Here is a 21,344-nt window from a genome sequence, read left to right as displayed (position 1 = left end):
CAACGGAGCCAGATTGACAAGGTGAATGGGGTCGGGAAACAAACCGCGTTCTGTACCGTACGGAGAGGGTTTGGTATAAGGTGGTATCTTGGCGAAGGAGCAAAAAGATGAAGAGGAGAAGGGGAGAGGAGAGAGGAAAGGAGGGAAAGGAGAATGAAAGAAAAAGGAGAAGACCAAAAGGCCGCAGGGGAGGAGAATACGTCGACGGTAAGGGAAATAAGGCAGGTGGGCGGATGCGCACAGTACGGAAGGAGTGAATGGCTCGATTGTGATGAGGAAGTAGCGAATGTGAATGAGAGAAGGGAAAGAGCAGAGCGCATGTGGAGCTCAGAGACATAATAGAGAAGGAACCAAGCAGGCGAGGGAAGGAGCAAACTGAACTGGGCAAGAGCAAACGGACGCAACAAAATGCAGCTAAGAGTGTGATGGGGAAGTAATGGGGGGTGGGGCGGGAGGACCTATCCAGAGTACGGCCGTTTTTCGAATCGTCTCGCATGGCCTCTCAAGATGCCCCCAAAACTTGCGGATTTTTACGTTGTCGTGTGCGAATCACCCTTTGGAGCATGGATCGGGACTGCAGCTGCTCTTGCTGGACTTGGTGCTACTTCCTGCCTCCTGCATGTAGCTTCCTGGCCAATCCACCCAATCGTCGTCAAGGAAGGAACAGACCGCATGCATTCCCCTCGCCCCCCAAACAAAAGCATGCGTCGCGGGGAAGGCACGACGCACGGCTTTGTTCAAACACGGGTGGACCTTGCCTCTTTGCAGCGTCCGTATTCGCAATCACATCTGTCGGTTCTGCGAATCGTAGGAAAGAGCGACCGGACGTCCTTGCTGTTGGGCGCGTCATCCTTCTGCCAGGTGGGTAATTTCTGCTCGTCATGTGCTCACCTCGCTGACATTTTGCACTTTCAATACTACTAATGTTTGCAAGCAAAACCTCTCAAGTATAATAATTTCGTTTTGACCAGAAGACCACCGTCCCGGAGGTAAATTTTAATAAATTTCAACTTTGGTGACAAAAGAGCGCGATTTAAGGAAGGAGGAGTCAACTGATCAGATTCTAGTACTCTGCGGTTGCACACTAAACGAGACAGCGAAATAAAGGCTGTTGGTGCCGTTTGATGGTTGTAAATATATGCGGTATGTTGGGCAGCACTCTATCGATGCAGTGCATCCTGCCTACTATCTCTAATCCAGAATATCATCGGACGGAGGATATCCAAGACATGGGATGTCAAAATCTATGGTCATTTGCCGCCACCATGTCGTCTTACAGTACCGTGCGCTTTCAAAATCTACCGTGAACGTAGTGCAGCCTCGTGTTCCGCCCAAAAGTTCTTACACATGCGATGGCCCCAGTGCTCCACCCACCACTCGCTGAAAATATCATCGACATCGTCGCCATCGATGCCACGCACGCGCTCATCGCGCTTGAGACCGCAGATGACACACGGCTTGGTGGACGTGGGCACCTTTTTGGCGACGGTAACAGGGATGGTGGCACTCTGCAGCTCCGGGATCTTGAGAGGCGGGTAATGTTTATGATCGGCCGCCTCGGCTGCTACAAGGGCCGCATTGGCCGTGGCCACGGTACTGCGCAGCTTGCCGACGTGGCGGCGCCAAGCAGCAACTACATCAGCAGCCTCGCGATCTTCGCGCTGGCCTTGTGCCTTGTCCAGGCCAGCAAGCTTCATGCCGCCACCTTTGCTGCTGCCTGCAGCAGAGATGGACATGCTCTGGGAGAGAAACTTGTCGCGGTGCCAGCGCTGTTTCCGGCCAGCAGCGACACGGCCAGCTACAACAATGATTTGCAGGTAGTTGCGCAGGAAGGCGATGGTCTTAGGGTCGCCTATAACGCGGTTTCGAACCTCCACCGGCTGTGCAGATAGTGGCTTGAACAGTGCCTCATCCGGGAGAGCCATCAGTGTCGGGAATAAGGAGAGCAGCACGGATGGCGGAGGAACATTCGTCGGCGGTGGCGTCTTATCGGAGATCGTACTGGGTGCTGCGGCATTGGCAATGGCCGGTGGAAGCTGTGCTGTCGATGTTGTCGGGTCAGGTTCTTGGTTTGGCTCTTCAGCATCCCAATCCCAATCGGACGTCACTGGCGCCGGCTCAGGAACCGCGGTCATCTTCTTTGTCTGGGGCTTTGGCTGTGTTTTTGTCGGAGCCGGTAGCTTCTTCGTTTGAACGCGCTCTGGTTGTGAAGATGCAGGGCCTTCAACGCCCCAAGCATCCCAATCGGCGTCTTCTGTTGGCGGCGGAGAACTCTTTTTTCTGGCCGCTGCTGAGGTCGCAGGTGCGTCCAAGCTCGGCCAGGCGGTCACAGGCGATGGTGTGCGATTCTTGGCCGTTTCCGATGGAAACTCAGCCGAGACGGGAGTTGTAACGGCTAGGCCAGGGAAGGGATTTCGCTCTTGAAATGACGGTGATTTGGGCGCTTGTGGGTTGGCTTGAGCTGTCATGGACGTGCTACCAAAGCTGAGTGGTGATAAAAGGTTGGCAGCAGGTCGATTTTGCGTAGACGTGCCATGCGGCTGAGAAATAGGGAGCGAAGATGACATCGCAGCAGGTCCAGGGTCGTCCAGAGACAAGAGATCAACGAGTGCCGTACCTGAAGCTGGTGTCGCTGCTTGTTGCGTAGCTGGAGATCGTGATGAAGCCGGTGGGCGAGACGAGAAATGGCTTGACGTGGCCATTGCTGGCCGCGGTGGCGAGGCGTGACCCGTTTCAAAGTCTCCAAATTCATCATCCTCATAGTCCTCATCACTATCAAAACTAGCATCCACATCAAAGTCGTCAGCATCGAACAAGACATTCGGATCAGCCGGTTTGTTTGGCTTCGGCTTCGCCTTTGGCGCGGACTTCGGGACGGGGTTCCGCCAAGGATCACGCGGCGGAGGCTTCGGACTTATAGCCTGTTCTGCTACGGCCGGTTGAGCGTTGGTAACTGGCACATCGCCGAAATTGACGAGTGTATTTGAGATGAGGTCCATTGTGGACGCCCGGACGATACGCGTTCGTGCCGGTTCCTGAGGCTGGGACGGAGGAGCAGCTGGCTGGCTTGCCTGACTCGTCGGCGGGGCTACCACCGGTGGTGGACGAGCTTCCGTCGCTGTCGAAGCTTCCTCAAAGTCACCCCAGGTATCGTCATCCTCGTCGTCCTCACCCGCCGGAGCTCCCGAGGTTACCGGCGCACCCCACGCGCCCGCGCCACTGCTGCCCCAGTTTAATGCCGGCTGGGTCGGCTGCAGTGGTACTCCAAAAGACCATTGCTGCGGCCGCGGTGTATTGGATTGGGAGACCGGTGCTTGTGGTTGTTGTTGCGGTACTGGTGACGAAGATGGTTGCGAAAACGCCGTGCTGAGAAAGGCAAACGGGTCATCGGATTTCTGGGTCGCTGGGCCAGTGTGCGTCTGCGTATGCGTCTGCGTCTGCGTCTGCGCCTGGCCTTGGCCCTGCTGCTGGTTTGCCGGGGTATTGCCGCCGGAGAACGGGCCAAACTGGGCAAAGAGGTCCGCAGACATAGTCTCTTGTGAGAAGTGTCCCGCCCGGGAGGCAGGTGTGAATGTGCGCCGAATGTGGGAACGTCTGGGAGAGAGAAGCAGGTCGACGTTCGTGAACCTGGCGAAAGGCTGGCGTCAAGTTAGATAATTAGGGAGCTGAAAGCCGTGAGGGTGGGGCACGTGCGATTCGATCTAGCAAGACGGCCCACTCTGATGGCCGAGGAGTGCCTGAAGAGACAATTCTGATCAGTTATAAAATGATGTAAAGCTCAACAGTACTGTTGTGCATAGTTTATCGAAGATTTAATATATAAAATGCATTCTTTGGCAGATTAGACAGCTTTATCGTATCCGTCGGTGGATCACGGGAAAGAGTCACGGCCTGCATTGCCTTTCCCTGCCCCTGATTGGAAAGGCAGGAGGCAATGGGCCGCCGTGATCAAATCACCTTCCGAGACAGGAAGTGGTAGCTGCAAATGTTCTCCTCGAAGCAGCTGCGTTACAGAAAGCGTTGGTCGTGCTTTCCCTTTTTTAAAGTGTTTACCGTCCAAAGTTGTGAGACGCATGGAGCTCCGAATCACTGGCGTGGCAAGCACGAGGGGACCAGCTGCCCAAGGAGCTCTCGTAGCTGACGACATCTGATAGGCTGAGAGCGCACGTTGGGGCTTGCTGTGGGGCCCCCGTCACATTCGTTGAACCTCCAGCCTTCTCGTTTGGCTAGCGGGGAACCTACCAAGAAACTGACCTCCGAGGCCGCTAAGCCTGTTGTGTGAGAGCCATTGATCGCGCGTCATTGTTCCAACGGGGACGACGGAAAGGAAACAAAAGCAGCGGGTTTCCCGGCGATCTGACGCAGTTTCTTTTCGTTTATGATTTCCGTTGTCTGTTTCTCATTTATTGCCACGCCTATCAGATCGCCTTTTGACAATAGCGGCAGCCGTCCGAGCAACATGCGGACTTTGGACGAAAGCAGGTATGAGAATGTCAATTATGTGACTCGAGACTCTTGTGACGCACATGACTGGCCGGCCGCCCGGCCTCTTTCAAATCTTGCAGTGTACGGGCTTACTGACACCCTGATAGGAAGCGATGGGAAGAAACGCAAAAGGACGGCGGCGATCTCCCCGCGCTGCAGCGGGCGGTTAAGTTCAATGGACCCAGCAGCCCATGTGAGGCCGGCTGCCGGTCGGTCTGCTGGAAGACTTTTTTGCTCTTTCGTGATGAGGACTCGGCCACCGACCGCAGCCTCATTCTGCGCGAGGCCCGTGAGGACTACGAGGCAATGCGCGGGTCCTACATGCGCTTCATCAAGCACCCCGAGCGGCTGGCCGAGTTGACTGTCGATCCGCTGGCGGACGACCCAGAGGTGGGTGCTCATCATGGAAGGTGAAGAGACGGTCCTGGCAGAAGCCACCGTTTGTACTGATGCCTTACTAGTCACCTTGGGATACGTTTCGACGGGATGAGCTTGTGCGGGCCGAGATCCTCCAGGACGTTCAGCGCCTCCCTGACGATCCATTCTACCACCAGGAAGAGATCCAGATGCTCATCTTGGACGTGTTATTTGTGTACTGCAAAGAGAACCCAGGCGCTGGCGGCTACCGGCAGGGTATGCATGAGCTCTTGGCGCCGCTTGTCTACGTCCTCCACGAGGACGCCATTGAGAGCAACAGCCTCGAAGAGGCGTCGGCAGCCGAGGATGCCGACATGATTGAGATGTTGGACGGCTGCTTTATAGAGCATGACGCCTATGCCCTGTTTGTTAAGGTCATGAGCCGGGCACGGGCGTTTTACGAGATGAACAGTACTCATAGTGCGGCTGGCAAACCTGGCACGCACGAGACAGGGACGACGGGCGACCCCTTCTCTCCTCTACCGACTTCTTCCACCATCCTCGCCGACGGAGCTGAAGAGAGCGCCATCGTCGAGCTCAGCAAAGAGATTCATGAAGGAACACTGATGAAGGTCGATCCGGAGCTGGCCATCCATCTCAAGAATATTGAGATTCTGCCACAGATTTTCTTGATTCGGTGGATCCGCCTTCTTTTTGGACGGGAATTTCCCTTTAAGCAGCATCTGATTCTGTGGGACAGCATATTTGCTTTTGACCCCAAACTGCATCTCGTCCCTCTTATATCTGTCGCCATGTTGCTTCGCATTCGCTGGAAGCGTAAGCCAATGCCCCATTCTGACTTATCGATGGACCATTCATGAATACATTTGTTAACATTGGTGTTGACAGTTCTCGAGGCGGACTATTCAGTGGCCTTGCAGTCGCTGCTCAAATACCCGGCACCCCAACCTCCGCATGGCCCTCACACCTTTGTAGACGATGCGGTCTATCTGCGGGACCACCTCGACGCAGCCGGAGGTTCCAATTTGATTCTAAAGTACACGGGCCGTACACCTTCGCGCATTTTCTCACCACTCGGCAGCTCCCCCGCCAGCTCATCGCGACCGACGACACCAGCAGCCGCTTTTGCAGCAGGCCTGGGCAGTATACGGAGCCGCACACTCAAGGTGGCACGATCGCCATTACGTGTGTCGCGACATGGCTCGAACTCGGGCTCGGGATCTGCTGAAGGACTGGGCTTGGCTGCCGGCGGTGATGGGACATCGCAATCACCGTCGTCGTCGCGACTGTTCCAGGGCCGTGAAGGCATGGAAGCCCTGTTCCAAGGCGCGGCAAAGGGTGTTTTGGAGCGTGGCGAGAAACTTGGAATCAACCGTGCAGTCCGCGACGCCGTCGGTGAAATTAAGCGCAACATGGCCCAGAGCTATCAAGACGCACGGCAAGCTGCGGCTACGAACCGTGTCCCGGGCGGAGATGGAAAGGGCATCGCATCGCTGTTCTCTCCAACACCAGACGGCAAGCGTATATCCTATGGCCAGGCCATGCGCATCATGACGGAGCTGGAGCAACGAAACCAGCAGCTGGCCAAGATGCTTGATGAGACAGTGACAACTCTGAAGACCGTGGCACGGGCAGCGCCTCCAAAGCCGGCCGCTGGCGTACCGGGTGAAGAGAAGAGTGAGACAGACAAGGCGGTGGCATGGGAGGAGCAGGAACAGCAGTGGCAAAAGTGGCTCGAAGAGGTGGAGCTGGCTGCCGCCAAAGTGCAATTTGTCAAAGTTCACCTTGAGGACTCGACGCTCAGCCTGCCCGTGGACGAACCGCAATCGAATAGCCCGACGGAGGGTACGACGGAAGACACTACCACGTCAATATCTGAGAAAGAGTCGTCACCGGAGCACGGAGTCACGACCGCCTCGACAGAGTCTAAATCACCAGCTGCCGACACGAGCGCTGCACCTCGAACGCCGCTGCTTCAGAGCATGGCTCCAGAAAATGACTGTGGACCTGTGACGCCATTGGCCCAGACAGAGGTTCTGTCGGCAAACGACGATGCTGATTATATGGATGTGGATGTCGAAAATAGCGGATTGAAAGTCCCTGAAGCCGAGACGGCCCCAACACTGCCGACAAGACCCAAGTCTGAAGATTTGGAGGTACCAACTTCGCAGCCAATGCAGCAGTCACAACCAAAGCAACCAACGCCGCCGCCTGCGGACCGGCGGCAGCCGCACACGATCCCGACTCGCTCAACATTGGCCCAGTCCTCGTTTTCGTGGATGTTGGAACCTGGTGACACCGCTAGTAGTCTTGCTAACAACAACGGCGGTGGCCACAACGACGATGGGGCGCGTTCGTCTTCTCCACCCAAGAAACCGCCACGGCCTAATGCGGCGAGCCGGACACGGCACGCCTTTTTGTTCGGCGAGGTGATCAACCAGTCACCCCTAGGCAGTAGCGGTGACGATGATCCTCTTGCGGATACAAATATGGACGGTTCGTCGGACGGTCGGCCTCGAACGGTGACCTCCGACGAGATCTTTGGGCTTGAGCCGCTGCGTCGCGCATTGCCAAAGAAGGATGACGAGTAGGGCATTTGCGGTGTCGTTTTACGTGTAACAATAGGCGTGGCTTGTATCTATAACATTCTATAAAGCGGTAGTATAGAGAGATGATATCCTACATTTATCGCGCTTCTTGGTACGTGGAGAGCGACGTGAAGTTAAAGTCACATGACAGCATGTCGACCAACCACGTGACGACTTGGAAGCCGAGGCAGTAGCTCCGACTTCAACATCACCAACTGCAACGTCTTGTTGTAATTGGTATTTGACAGGATTCGTATCCGTTAACTTTCTACTCTATACTGATATATTGGAGAAAAACGCCATGTTATCGAGGTGAAAGCATTATTCCTTCTCCTCTCCTTCTTCCTTCTCCGTTGCCACTCGGCATCTCAATCCCTCATCGACTTTCAGTCAAGATGCCACTCGAATATATTTACGTGGCTCGCCATGGTGTACGTGAAGGCTGGCTATTGATCCGGAAATTGTGAATATACTGACTGTCTGCAGTTTCGCTCAAACTGGGTGGTCAACCCCAAGACGGGTGATTACACAGCGTTTGTACCCTCTCCGACGGGCATCCCGGCCGATCCGGCCTTGACATCGCATGGCGTTGACCAGTCTCGCGAGCTGGGCGCCCATCTGGCCAGCGGTGCCATGCCCGTGCCCGTCGAGCGCATTTACAGCAGTCCGTACTACCGCTGTCTGCAGACGATCCAGCCGTTTGTCGAGATTGTGGCGGGGAAGCCTACACCCACCTACGATGGACACGGTCATGGCCAAGGCCCAGGCCCATTACCACCTCCCCCGCGATGGGCTGTCCGCTGCGACTCAGGCCTCGTCGACTGGTTTGGCCCGGCGCCCTTTGACCAGCCGCAGCCCGCACCGCTCAAGGAGCTGCACGACGACTTCTTTCCCTGGATCGATCTGGGCTACGAGTCGCTCGGGCAGGGTTCGGGCGTGGTCCCGCTCCGGAACGGCGAGTCCATGGCACAGCTGCACGCGCGCGTAGCGGCGACCCTGGACCACATTGTGCGGCAGTGCGACGCCGAGGGCGTGCGCGCGATTGTAGTGTGCTCGCACGCGGCGACGATTATTGCAATGGGCCGTGTGCTGACGGGACAGGTGCCAGACGACGTCGAGACGGAAGACTTTGGCGCATTTACGTGCGGGCTGAGTGTGTTTCGGCGGAGGACATTGCAGTCGCCGTCTGAGCAACAGCAACAGCAACAAAAACAGCAACGGCAACAGCTGCCAGGACAACAGCATCACCAATACCCACATCCTCAGCACAGGAATGTATCGTCGCTGCAATCTCTACAGTCACTACAGCCGCTACCACCGCCATCACCATCGACACTGCGCGGCCACGTGCCACCATGGGACGATCAGTTTCATACGCTGGCAGGCGAGGCATGGATAGGCGGCCAGGGCGTTGGCGGCGGCTGGGACTGCGTTGTGAACTGCGACTGTAGCTTCCTCAGCGAGGGCGAGGAACGCGGATGGTGGGTCGCCCCTTTCCCTAGTCCTTCGTTCTTGCCGTTGTTGTTCTTGAGGTTCTTCATTCGTTCGGGCGCCGTTTCTGTCTTGCCCTTCTTTTTGGCGTGTCGGTCTCTGTCTCTGTTTCTGCCTTTTGTTCGTGCTCTGCTTGTTTACCATCTGTAGACACTCCACCAAGACGTCTTCTCCCTTCCCTCTTGTTTACGTTGTAGTTGTATGCGTTATTTTCCTCTCTTCTCATGCTTCTCTCCTCGTTCCCCTGTTTATCGTTGCCCATCTTTGTCTCTCGATGCCTTTCCCCTCTTCTCTCCTGCAACGTCCGTTTTTGCAGGTCGGCTTGAGCCTCTTGGCGTGGCGTCCTCTGTTGTTTTGGCTTCTCCGTACATCTTCGAGTGGAGTCCAACCGTACGCACCAAAAGAAAAAGAAGCAAGAATAAAAAGGAGACACAGCCTAGTTTGAAAAAGAGCGTGGCAAGGGACGCAAAACACGAGATGCAAGATGTGAGGAGGAAACGAAGAGGCACTACTACATCTAGGCATCGATGAGCAAACGGGAAGGGATTCGCGTCGTCCGTGGTATCGTTTCTGCTTGTCGAGTGCTGAGCACCCACCGTTTCATGCGTTGATAGACCCTGTAGTTTGGCAGGTGGAGGCAGCGAGAACAAAGAGACGCGACTGGCTGAGAAGGAAAACGAGAAACGAAGAAAGAGGCAGGTGAAAACCCACAAACAAGGTGGAGTGGCCAATGGGTACCTGCTTTGACCAGTGGTCAAGAGATGTCTTGTCTTACAATTGATGCAAAGGACAAAATAGGCACCACGTCGGAGAGAAAGAGAAATAGGGGACAATAAGAGAGGAGGCGAGATGGGCCCATCCCCAAAGGAGGGGGCAAGGAAACGGAGACGGTCAAGGTTTGCTTTCAGAATAAGAGCTAACCAAGAGCCTACGCCACGACGCAGGCGGTTTAGTGGCGACGACGAGGCCTTTGCGGGGATCCCAACAGCGACGTCTTCGACACCAACACCGTCCTTGCCCACATCGACGACTGCAGGTGGCAAACAGCGACGCGCCATTGTGGATGCAGGCCTCGAACTGGGCGTGGTCGTGGAGGGGGGTGGACGAGAAGGAGTACGAGGACAAGGACGTCGCGGAGGTGCACAGCAGCAAGGGAGGGAGCACGGACGGCTTGGATCGGCAGGCCGGGCGCAGGCCAAATCGGAGCCACTGCAGGGGGCTGAAGGCGACGGCGTTGGCGGAGACGATGTGGGCAGCTTGAGCGAAGAAGAAAACGGCAAGCCCCCGTCCAACAAGTCAGACACTTCAGCTGGTGCGAGCAGTGCCAATGATGCCAACGGCAGCCGTGGTGGCCGTGGTGGCGCTGTCCGCAAGCCGAGCTCCCGGCTGTGAGCCTTGGATCGGCACTGGGCCCAGACATCGGGCACTTAATGCATATGTGGATAGGAGGTGTACCTGCGTGTGCGCGTGTGCGTGAGTGCGCGAGTGCGTGGGCAGCCGCATGGGATGGCGCGATACAATGCATCAAAGCATGACAGCGTCAAATCCAACGGACGAGACGGGTCGTAACGGCCGTAGCATGCTTAGAATACCCCCGGCTGCATAACACATAGTATACGTGTTGCATATGTACGAGAAAATTTATACTCCATATTTTTATGATATGTGAGCTCGTATAGATACGTCGTAAGATGACAGCATGGGCACGTCTGACGATATTCTCTCTGTTTTGCTTCCCGCGTCGGATTTTGCGAGTTGTGTCGTTTTGTTCCGTGTTCTTTGCCCTGCATATGAAATGCATATGAGACAACTCCTTTCTTTTATCACTCGTCTTTATGCTCCTTTGTCGATGCATATCCCATTTGGTCACATTTTGGCAGTGTCTTCTTTGTTCATGCAATGCGTGCAACAGACTATTGTTGCACGAAAGCGGTCCATTCTGAGACCGTGGTTCGGGCAGTCTTGGACGGTTGAACGCGCTTCGCCGTGTCTCGACGCGTTTTGACGGAAATAATGGGTGTCATTGCAAGATATAACCGTTTTACGCAACGTCGGAAACCATCGGCAGTTTAGTCTGTTGACATCGGACCGGATCTAATGGTGGTAAGTAACAAAAGCAACTGGCGATGAGACAAGTAACGGGAGGCTGGATAAACAGGGGCGTGGCATTATTTTGCACTTCTGTGAGACCGAAAAGGGTTTGAAGGTGCTCCTTATAGGTCCTTGGCCTTTTGATTCGTATCGATGTCGACATCTACGTTTTCTCTGATAATGTTGGGTTTGGCGTCTTTTCACTTGATGTCTCCACTCCTTTTTGTCTCTACTTTTGTGGATTCTTTCCTCCTCATATGTTCTGATTATTAATTCTCATTTTCGTTTACTTGTCTGCATACACTCGCCCCGCATCTGTCTACTCTGCTCCTCCTGCAGGAGCACACAGCCAAAAAAAGGAGGGGAACTTACGTGCAAGCATAGTCCGTTGGGAGTGCGCAGGTAGGTGTGTTGTGTTGATTACGCTTTTGTGAGATCCGAGTTTGACGCAAGGGACGTGATGACAATCGGCTTTTTTTTTGAGCTTGGGAACCGTAAGCAGACACAAGCACACGGAACAGTGGAGGGCGTTTCCTGTGGGAAAAGAATAAGAAGTGAGACAAGGGTGCCTATTTGCTTCGCGGATGCCCTATTATTTATTTTATTTCTTTTAGGACACTTCCATGTCTCATGTTGTATGCAGCTTCTTTCTTGTGAACAACAGGCCAATGCACGCTCGTCGCCAACTCTGCCCACCAAGTGTGCCCTTTCTGTCGGGATAAAGGCACCAAGAGCACACTAATGGGGAGAAAGGACACTCCAAGATGGGCATACAGTCAGGCACAGGTTGCAGCGCAGTACAGTCCGGTCCAGGAACAGGCACCAAAGTTTCATAAAATGCCCGATGATGAGCTTTTCTGAAAACTGGGCCCAGGAACCAAGACATAAGGGATGCGGGATATGACTGAGTGCTCCGAGGAGGACGGATAATATAGCCAAAGAGACCAAAAAAAAAAAAAAAAAAAAAAAAAAAGAAAAAAAAAAAGAAAAAGAAAGAAAAGAAACAATTCTTAGATACGGTAGATGCCCAGAGACTATGTCAGTATCTGGACAAAGGAAAGAGAAAGACAAAGCTCCGAGGTCAGACTTTTGAAGTGTCGAAAAGAAACAAGAAGTCAATATAACGCTCTTGCAAATGCAATGTCGAGCGGAGAAAATCTCCGTTCGCTTATCATCTGTCACCTGCCATCCGTCACCTGTCGACTCGTCGTCCCTGGTTCTCATTTTGTCAACCTAAGGCTTCCGAAAGTCCCGGTGTCTGTTGGAGGTCTGTAGGGTACATCGGACGCGGGCTACAAACTTGAGTTACTCGTTTTCATTAGCTGGGCCACTCGTGCTCGAGCACAGTTGATCAGGGTCTTGTCTTACGGGGCCGTGTTCAGTCAAGAGAGACATTAAACAGAGTAGCATTGGCCAGAGAGCATGGCGACAGACAAGGGAAGGTGAAGGTACGTGTCTTGGTTCGGAACAGTAACAGTGTGGAAGTCTTAACACGAAGAAAGAAGAATAATATGGTGCATAAAAAACAAGGGAAATCAAGAAAAATTAGGACCATGACACACCACACGCGACGAATATGCACACCCCGTTGCTTAGCGACTTATTCTCTCCTCAGCCTCTGTTAGCCATGCGAGGGGTGTTGTTGTCCCGCATATATTAGCTTTTGGCTGACTATTGCTTATGTTTTACGTTCTCGAGTATTCTGCTCGCATCTTGCCCTTTTGGTAAAGTCTGTTGCCTCTTTGGTTTGCACTTTGTCTTTTATGAGATAAGCAGGTACAGGCACGACGCACTGTAGGAACAGGTCGGAATTATAACATTTGTGGATGTCTTTGACTGGGAGTAGTGCATAGCCAAGGCAAGATATTCTCTTCTTTGTCTGTCTCCTACTTCTTCCCCCACATTTTCTCCGTTCCTCTTAATCCTCGCATGCTATCGAGGATGTGCCCTGGTCACTACAAGCTTGTATTTCTCTTACTGTGCTTCCGGATACAATGCATTCTTGTCAATATCCATCTACCATCAGCACCCGTCACTCGATGATCTTGGCTTTGACGTATTGCCATCGTATCTAAATATTGCCAACGAAAAGGAGAAAATAAATCATGGAGCCTAATGCACGAATGGGGAAACATTCAAGACAAAATACATGTGAGTTTGGAGGACTGCGTACGTACGATTCTATGATTTGCCCATCGAAGACCCATATGTTGTGAAGACAACTGACGCCAGAGGCTGTTGTGAGACCCATCTACGCCCAAGCGAGGAGCGATCGACGGTAGTGGCCGAGCCAGCACCTGGTTCCAAGCCGTCGAAACAATCTTGCACGCCCTCCGTCCCTTTCTAGCGTCGGTGTTGGGCGTTGTTACGGATTGGACAACTGAACATGTGTATGCGATCTTGGATTCGTCGCTACAGCGTAATTTGCTCCGTATGGTTGCATCAAAAAGTCTCGGATGGCCAGGGGAGAAAAGCACACCGGCGCAACGCAAGGGAGGCACGGGGAGGCGAAAGAGGAGAGGAGACAGGGGGACAGCTGAGGGTACAAAAGGCAAAGTGGGCGGGACATGGACGTGATCGTTCAGGTACACATACGGCCCTGGGCGGAAGCAAAGGCCAACCAAGTGCTGATAGATGGATATGGCTGAGACAAAAGAAAACAGACAGATATTGGATGATACACTGGCTGTATTTGTAGGATAAACAGTGACAAGGACAGGGACACGACCAACGCAAATCCGGAGGAAAGAAGAAAATCCTACAGCGCAGTGATATGACGTTACGATGGCATGCACCAAGATTGACTCCCCAGCACGGGCCAGCCCAGGGCTGAGACCAGGGCATTGAGCAATTACGGGCGCTGCGCGGTGTAATCTTACCCACGCGGCAGTAAGCCGATCAGGTTGGTCCCCCAGAAGCCAGCGCCAAAAGCCAGCAAAAGCCCAGACAAAACGCTGTCACACTTGCAAAACTTCGCAAAACCTCGCAAATTCCCGCCACAACAATCGGGACAAACACAAAATCGCATCACGGCAACACCTACAGCGTGTCCAAAGCCAACGTAATCGGAATGGGGTATGTAGCCGTGGGCACATAATTTACACGCTCGCCAGTATCCAGTCTCTCCTTTCTGTACGTGCTCCCCCCAACTTTCCGTCCTGCCACTGTGGCTTTTTAGTGACGCGCCAAAATGACTCGACGACACTCGTGATGTACTTGCTCATGTTGACTATCTTCTTGATAGCTCTCTCAACAAAACATGTCCATGCCGACAATGTTTGGAGCAACACTTCCACGCACGATTCTTGCCTGGACAAGGCCGTGTGCGCCTTCTGGCCAATCGAAATGCGCCGTTCCATTTCTGCTAGCCACACTCCCGAATTCTGTCATTATTTTTAGGCACCTCGACGCACAGGACACAGGAAACGCTGACCCTGTTTCCCAGTGCCTTCCATGAAAGGATTTGCCCATTTGTTGCCCAACCTTCTGATCTTTTCGTTTCCACCTTCTCGATTTTGGTGCATTTGGCGCCCTGGCGCGTTCTCCTGCGCGGCCGTATACTGCATTTGTGGTTAGCTTCTCGAAAACCGGGCCCTGTGATTGGGCAATCAGCTCCGAGGCTGGCTGGTCGCTCTCTCTATCCCACCCTGGCCCTGCCACCCCCCCACCCCCCCCCCCCAGCGCGGGTCTCGCCTGCCGTAGCCGGCCCTTCCTACTGGGTATAGGAAGCACTGGTAGACGCTAGCACCTAGACGAAATGTCGAGTCTTCCACCAAAGTCCGCCTAAAGCCCAAAAGCCCAGCAGCCCAACAGCCCAGTTGCAAAGTGCCCGACGCAGCTGAACCTGGGGGGCCTGGGAGGTGCGGGTGGGTCCCCTGTCTCCCAAGTCCCAGCTCCCAGCTGCTAGCATCTTGCGGGGACCCATATTTTGGCCCGGCAGCGCACTAACTCCGTACCAAACCGAGCCGACGGGCCCACTTGATAGCGTTCCAAGGAAGAACAGCTCCCCTCCCCACACACACAAACTCCCTCTCCCATCGTCAGCCAGTCACACTCGAGAACGAGACGAGCTCCCAGCTGTCAGTGCGTGTACAGTATGGTTCTTGTACAAAGTACTGACACAGAGCCTTGTGCAACACCGTGTCGTATGTCTGGCCTTGTTTTCCTCTTCTTCCTCCTCTCTCTCTCTCTCTCTCTCTCTTTTCTGCTTGTATTTTTACATACGACTTGCGGTTGGACAGCCGTTGACGTCGTTGACGCAATTTGTGGTGCAGCAAACAGCAAACATTTTCACCGCCCCTTTGATCTCTTCTCGCTCCAGCCATCAGAAATCCCTAGCGTTCCTCCTCTTGTTCCTACGGAAGAAGGCATCCATGTCCCGGGACGAGGACTCCGCATGACGGATTTCAAAATTCAAACCGTTCGGCCGAACCAGCCCTACCATGTGCTCATGCACACACAGGACGCGGGAGAGCCACGCGAATCTATGAAGTAACGGCAGCGTCATTTTCTTTTCTTTTCATTTCTTTTACTATATGGTTTGAGCTGCATGGGCCACCCGGCCTTTGCTTCGTTTCCAGACGACGATCGCCGACCCGATGAACGGAATCCGTACTTTGTACAAGTGTTTTGCGCCTTTTCCGACGTACGAACACGCATCGACGACGTCACCCTTGTCCATTCCTTCCGGTTATCTTGCTGTGCACAACGTGGATACATGTCGCATCGTGGTCGCCGTTCACTCCTCTGCGCTTCCCCACTCCCCGCTTCCCAGCAGCGCCCGCAGCAAGCAGGGAGGGATACTGGTTCGTGTCCGCAAGAAAAGCGGGCGGCTTTATTCTTCTTTTGTCGTCATGTTGCTCGATTTGGGTCTTTTCCTGCTGCTCGTTGTGCTCCTTTTCTCTATTTGTTCTATATTGTTCCATTTCTGTTAGGTTTCCGCGAGGCCAGGCTGCTTGCAGGCCTCCAAAATGGCGCGAGACGAAGGAGGTGCATATGCGCCATGGCGTTGGCTCTCCCGAGAAGGGGAAGCTTAACTGTCGATCTCGGTTGTCGGGAAGGTAGGGCTTTTCCAGAGTGCCTTTACGACGGAATACCGTCTCCATCTCTCCCTCTTCTCCTCGTGGACGCTTTTTCTTGTTTTGGGTGTATGGTGTATTGGATGGCCCCCTTCTGTCTGCATCTGTTGGCCATTGGTGCCATGCACAGCGACAAACCTGCGTTGTCAGTGATCAGCTCTGGGCGGGGGGCAGTGTCCCAGAATCTAGGCTCGAGCTGGATTCGTCCATCCGGAGTGCGAGTGCTACACTGTACCTAACTGTCGGGCTCATTCCCGTTGTCCTGGCCAGTGCTTTCCCCTGGCTCTGCATGTCCAAGGAGAATTTTGACCTCCACCCACTGAGGTGCGACGAACTGGTCCTTTCCTGCCACGCACTGCAAATACTGCAATCCTTCGGATTGTCGGCAACAAGAACATTTTCTGTGTGTTGGGCCCTGCAGTCCATGTTGTAAGACCACGTTTGTTCCATGCTCTCATACTACGTGCTACTCCGCAGTGTCCGTGCTTGTTTTTTGGCGTCGTCCTTTCCCATACCTCGTCCGGTCGTTCTCCAGCACCAACAAAAAAGACCAACCGTCAACCGTTTACTTATTTTAGTGCACCACGCATGCGTCGTGCCCTCTTCCCTGTCCTATGCTCCGTGCTTTTTGTTGGTCAGTGCTTTTTCGCGAGATAAGGTTTTATGGCTTGGAAAGGGATGGAAAAAAGGCTAGGTCGCCATGAACGACAGATTGCGCCAAATTCCTGCTTCGTCTGGTGTGATTGAGATGTGGCCGAGGAACCAGCCTTGGCGCGAAAGTTGGTACGTCTTTATGCACGGTCCGGTCCCGCCTCTTTGTTGGGAAAGACGCAACAAGCACGAGGAGAAAAGTGCATGCATTATGCTGGTACATGGACTTAGACGATATGCACGCCAAAAACAGGGACAGCAAGCTGCATAAACAAACGGACAAAAAAATAAATAAAGGTGGCCCAAAATAAGTGCTAGGATACAAGGATTATGATCCGACCTCCCTTGGTGACCGTTAAACTGGAAATATGCACGCCCGGATACAGCCCCGTTCGTTGAGTTGTGAGATACGATGGCGGCACGGAGGAGACGGACAGGTTTGAGTAGTGTTCCTGAGACGGCTGCAGGAGGATGTGCATGTTGTATGATAATATGCACAGAGTATGTGCAGTGAAGTATAAAAGCGCCAGGGCATACGCGGGGCAGGTGCATTTTCAACTTGACTGAATAAGGAAAAACAATGCGCCTACTACGATGTAGTTACACCCTGGATAACTACTTCAAAATTTGCTACAAAAATGACAAAATAAAAATGTACATCCTGCATGACTACTTTTCAGTTTTGTACAAAAGTGATAGAATAAAAATGACCAGGCTACTACAACGTGGTTGTCTCGTTCACTCCTACCCTCTCTTATTGATTCGTTTTCGAGGGGCTGGAGAGACGGAACCACCCAGCACGTTGCCAGGAGAATGGCGGACAAAAGAGTAAGCCTCTTAGGATGATCGTTCTGTTTCTTTTTTCCCCGCCTTTTTTTTCTATACGGTGGATATGGCACTGGGTTTGGAATTCTGGTTGCGATTTTTTTTTTTCGATCGCGAGGAATGGTGAAGGCTCTGTGCATCGGGAGAACTCTTTCCTCTCTCGGAGGCGGGGCTAGCTCTCGAGACCCCTTCGAGTTAAAGGATCAAAGTGGCGCTGCGAGGTTCCCAGGGTCGTATGTCCCTGGTGCACTGCCTTCTGCCCTACTATTGCAATCTGCATCGGCTTTGGCAGTACTCTCCAATACATACAGGCTACATATTTACCTCAAAGTTTATACATCAAGTCAGTCACAATCTTCACATATCTTTCTACAGACGTTGCAACCAGCGAAATAGAACATTGTGTGATTGTGGGCAACTGAGTGGTCGAGACCAACATTGTTTGACTGCTGAGGGGCAGGCGTGGGGAGAGTTCATGCAGACGAGCCGCGACGGCGTCTACCAAAGTACGAGACTGGTAGGATGCAAGTATGAATAGCCGAACCGTTACGTGTAAAAGTGAGCAGGACAATGACGAATAGGGGAACGACCCCTAGATCAACAGACCGCGGGGCTTGCTTCGTGATTCTCTGACAAAGCGAGGTGCAGAAAAGGCGCAATACTGCTTTGAAAAACCAGAAGATCGTTCGACCAACAGAGAGCAAAGAAGCACACGGACATGAACAGTCAAAGACAGTGCAAAGCGGGCGCTGTCTATCAGTTTCTGCATATGGGAGAGCCCGGTGGAGGCCTGCTGAAAGAAAAGTGTGTTGAAAAGTCGACCTGTCATGTTTTTATATGACATTGTTTGAGGCGAATAAGTCCCTTCAGGTGCATCCGTACACTACGCAGCAATTTGTGTGGTTGTGTTGCAAGCTACCCGTCACCAAGACATGTCATTTTCCCTCTTGGTACAAAGTATTTGCAATTCTTTGCATGAAGTTTGACTTTAGTCGTGCATTTACGGCCTAGCCCACCCTCCTTCAGCTGCGACACCCTCCCCTCCGGTGCCCAGACGAATGCAACGCTGACTCCGAGAAAATCGAGGTCCCTGGTCTGGCCAAGGGGACGGTTATTTGCCGTGTCCGCCAATGAGAACCAATACAGCGCCAATAGAGTAGGAGGAGAGGGTGACGCTCGGCAGCAAGCGGTTGGTCATACAGATGGGCCACTGTCAACCTCCTCCCGTCCATACGAGTACGCCGCTGATGAGAAAAAGCACCACAAAAACATGTTTGTGCCACCATGTTCGCCCCTTTCACATGCTTTCGGGGCCGGATTAAGCTTTTGCGTCCAGGACGGGACTGTACGGAGTACAACTGAGTCCCTTGGGTCTCCAAAGCAAGCGGTTCGTAGCATGACGTACGTGGTACAGAGAATGGCGGTATAGAAGAACGTTTGAGCGAGTAATGACGATGCGTGCACAGGAACAAAAGCGCATGTGTTGTTGAGCACGATTCGTCTACGAAGTAGTTCGTGCAGAGAAAATTACGACATACGACGCACGTCGTATATCTGGCTCCAGATCCGCACCCAAACACATCCTCCGTAGTCACTGCCTATGCTCGCTACGAATGCCGTGATCTGTGCCCGGCCGCTGCAGCGGACGGGTGATCCTGGCTGGAGATCACCCGAGAACAAGGCGTCTGTGAATTCGTTCAAGTCACAGTGGACATGGAACGGGGGCCGAGCGGAACATATCCACAGCGGAAAATCCCAAATTTCGCTGGATTGCGTGATGTTTTGGTGTTCGTCCGCCGTTACGTTTGTGTTCGGCTCGTTATTCGCTGACTGAAAAGATTAAAAAGAGGAGAGAGAGCAGGGGGGCAAGGACAGGGAACAAGGAAGACGGAAAACAGGAGACAAGGGAGAAACGAAGGCGGAGATGATGTGGGTAGAAACTGGTCGGTCAAAGAAGAGACGACACGAACAAACGGCGCAAAGACACCATCGCATAACAATGCACAAAAACCTTGGATCCGACTGTGCATGCGTGGATGCGATGCAAAAGACGAAACACGCAGACTGACATTTGGTGGCAGAAAATGACAACTGCAATGTCAGACAATATGACAGAATCGAGAAATGTGATATAAAACAACGACAAACCAGCATCAAATAACACCAATGCAAAGCCAAAAGCAGACCAAAACACCTAAAAAGACAGACCCTCCTCGCCGGGCACCTCCTTTGCATCGTCAGGTCGGCGATCTGACCCCTGTCTGCAGCAGCCTCCCCCCAAAAGTGATCACTTTCCTCTCTTTTTTGGTGATGGTCGAGTCCAGTGCCTCTCCATTATTTTTCTCTTTTTCTTTTCGTTTTAGTCGGCAGTTCTCCACAGGTCTCTCTCCACACATCCACACAACCCTCTTTGGCTGCAAGAGGCCCTCTTTTGAATTTGGAATTCGTTCTCCCAACAGGGGATAGCGCCTTGGAAAGGTAGTCGTTTTTCCAGCCCATATTGCTTCTTTCGGCCAGAGGCTTTCAGGTCCTCCATTCGTCATCCGTACTCGTCTGTCCTCTGTTGACATCGTCCCTCCCGCGACGCAAGGGAATTCAGCGTCGTATCCGGCCCTGTCAATCCCTCCTGGCTGCTTCTTTTTTCTGTATCTGAATGAATATACGAGAAATATTCTCCGTATTTTGCCCATTCTCGCCCGCCCAGTTATGCAGAGGGCACGTATCCGCTTTGATGTTCCTGCGTGTCGCTTGCGTGTTGGTCCTGCGCCGCGCTGTCGACTTCTGAGACTCTGCCAGGCACAGCCGTCCTGCGTCAAGTCCATCGTCGAGTGCTATCGACAAGTGCAGTTGAGAGATACGGAGCGCGGAGTACGGAGGAAAGAGGATTTCTGGTCTCTTCAGTGGTACAGAAGTAGATGTTGTCTTGCTGTTGCTTGGCTCCTTCCCTCTCCATCTCGAATGTCACCGATCGCAGTTTCCTCCAGCTCTATCGCTCGTCGCCGAACTCCTCCTCAATAAACGCAACTCGCAGCTTCCTTCCCCAAGAGTCGGAAGCTCTTTCCTTTCTTGGTGCTTTTTGTTGCTCTTTGCCCTCGCACCTTCGTTTCCTCCTCTCTTTCCTTGTTCACCTTATTTGGCGTCCCCTCCTTCCGTATCTATTGACCACTTTCCAATCAGACCCTATCCCTTGCAGGCTTCGTCGTTTTCTGGCTCCTCTTTTTGACCTTTCTCTTTTCCTCCTTTTTTCTCCTCTTTTGGCTGTTTTTCTGCCCCCAGCTCACCTCGCCCACCCTCCATCCATCGTTTATTTACCCACACACACCAATTTGAGATCCTCATCCGCTAGCACCGTCGATCCGCCGTCCGGGTTCCGCGGTGCGCTGCCAGCCAGTCAGAATGCGATCTCTCCCGCCTATCGCGCCCAAGCTCGCACCTAGGAACGGCACCAAAGATGCTACTGTGGATGGACGCGTCTGGGCAGCCGGCTTTGAACCGGGCTGCACAAGCGCTGCTGTTGTGGGCTATCCGCCTGCTCGTTTGCACTCTCCTTCTGCCCGTTTTACTCTTTTCACGTCGACCGATCGTTCTCGCTTCTGCAGAGGCCCCGGCAGCTGAAGAGGGCCCAGGAGCTGGTATCGCCATTGCAGCACTCACAGAGACTCACTCACTAGGCCGAAAAGAAATCAAAATACGACGCTGGGAGGCACTTCCGGGCCACTGGGTGGCTACTCTCACTGCGCCGTCATTTGTGTGTCAT

General features: G+C 53.2%; 4 protein-coding genes across 4 annotated transcripts; 3 read left to right on the top strand and 1 right to left on the bottom strand.

Annotated features, from left to right (window-relative positions):
• Window positions 1-1,298: 1,298 nt before the first annotated feature.
• On the bottom strand, window positions 1,299-3,530 carry SPBR_00287 (serine/threonineeeee-protein kinase ppk6; the record flags this gene model as incomplete). The annotated part of the gene is made up of 1 exon (XM_040758606.1): window positions 1,299-3,530. The coding sequence occupies one exon, from the start codon at window positions 3,528-3,530 to the stop codon at window positions 1,299-1,301; it is 2,232 nt and encodes a 743-aa protein (XP_040618636.1).
• Window positions 3,531-4,459: 929 nt separating this feature from the next.
• On the top strand, window positions 4,460-7,454 carry SPBR_00145 (uncharacterized protein; the record flags this gene model as incomplete). The annotated part of the gene is made up of 4 exons (XM_040758465.1): window positions 4,460-4,482; window positions 4,593-4,875; window positions 4,947-5,679; window positions 5,752-7,454. The coding sequence occupies 4 exons, from the start codon at window positions 4,460-4,462 to the stop codon at window positions 7,452-7,454; spliced, it is 2,742 nt and encodes a 913-aa protein (XP_040618635.1).
• Window positions 7,455-7,846: 392 nt separating this feature from the next.
• SPBR_00604 (transcription factor C subunit 7) lies at window positions 7,847-9,268 on the top strand (the record flags this gene model as incomplete). The annotated part of the gene is made up of 4 exons (XM_040758923.1): window positions 7,847-7,882; window positions 7,938-8,199; window positions 8,263-8,932; window positions 9,259-9,268. The coding sequence occupies 4 exons, from the start codon at window positions 7,847-7,849 to the stop codon at window positions 9,266-9,268; spliced, it is 978 nt and encodes a 325-aa protein (XP_040618634.1).
• Window positions 9,269-9,791: 523 nt separating this feature from the next.
• On the top strand, window positions 9,792-10,334 carry SPBR_01061 (uncharacterized protein; the record flags this gene model as incomplete). The annotated part of the gene is made up of 2 exons (XM_040759380.1): window positions 9,792-9,838; window positions 9,887-10,334. The coding sequence occupies 2 exons, from the start codon at window positions 9,792-9,794 to the stop codon at window positions 10,332-10,334; spliced, it is 495 nt and encodes a 164-aa protein (XP_040618633.1).
• Window positions 10,335-21,344: the final 11,010 nt, after the last annotated feature.

Source organism: Sporothrix brasiliensis (genome assembly GCF_000820605.1).
Source record: "Sporothrix brasiliensis 5110 chromosome Unknown Cont19, whole genome shotgun sequence".
Lineage (NCBI taxonomy): Eukaryota > Fungi > Ascomycota > Sordariomycetes > Ophiostomatales > Ophiostomataceae > Sporothrix > Sporothrix brasiliensis.
This window is presented reverse-complemented; position numbering and strand designations above follow the sequence as displayed.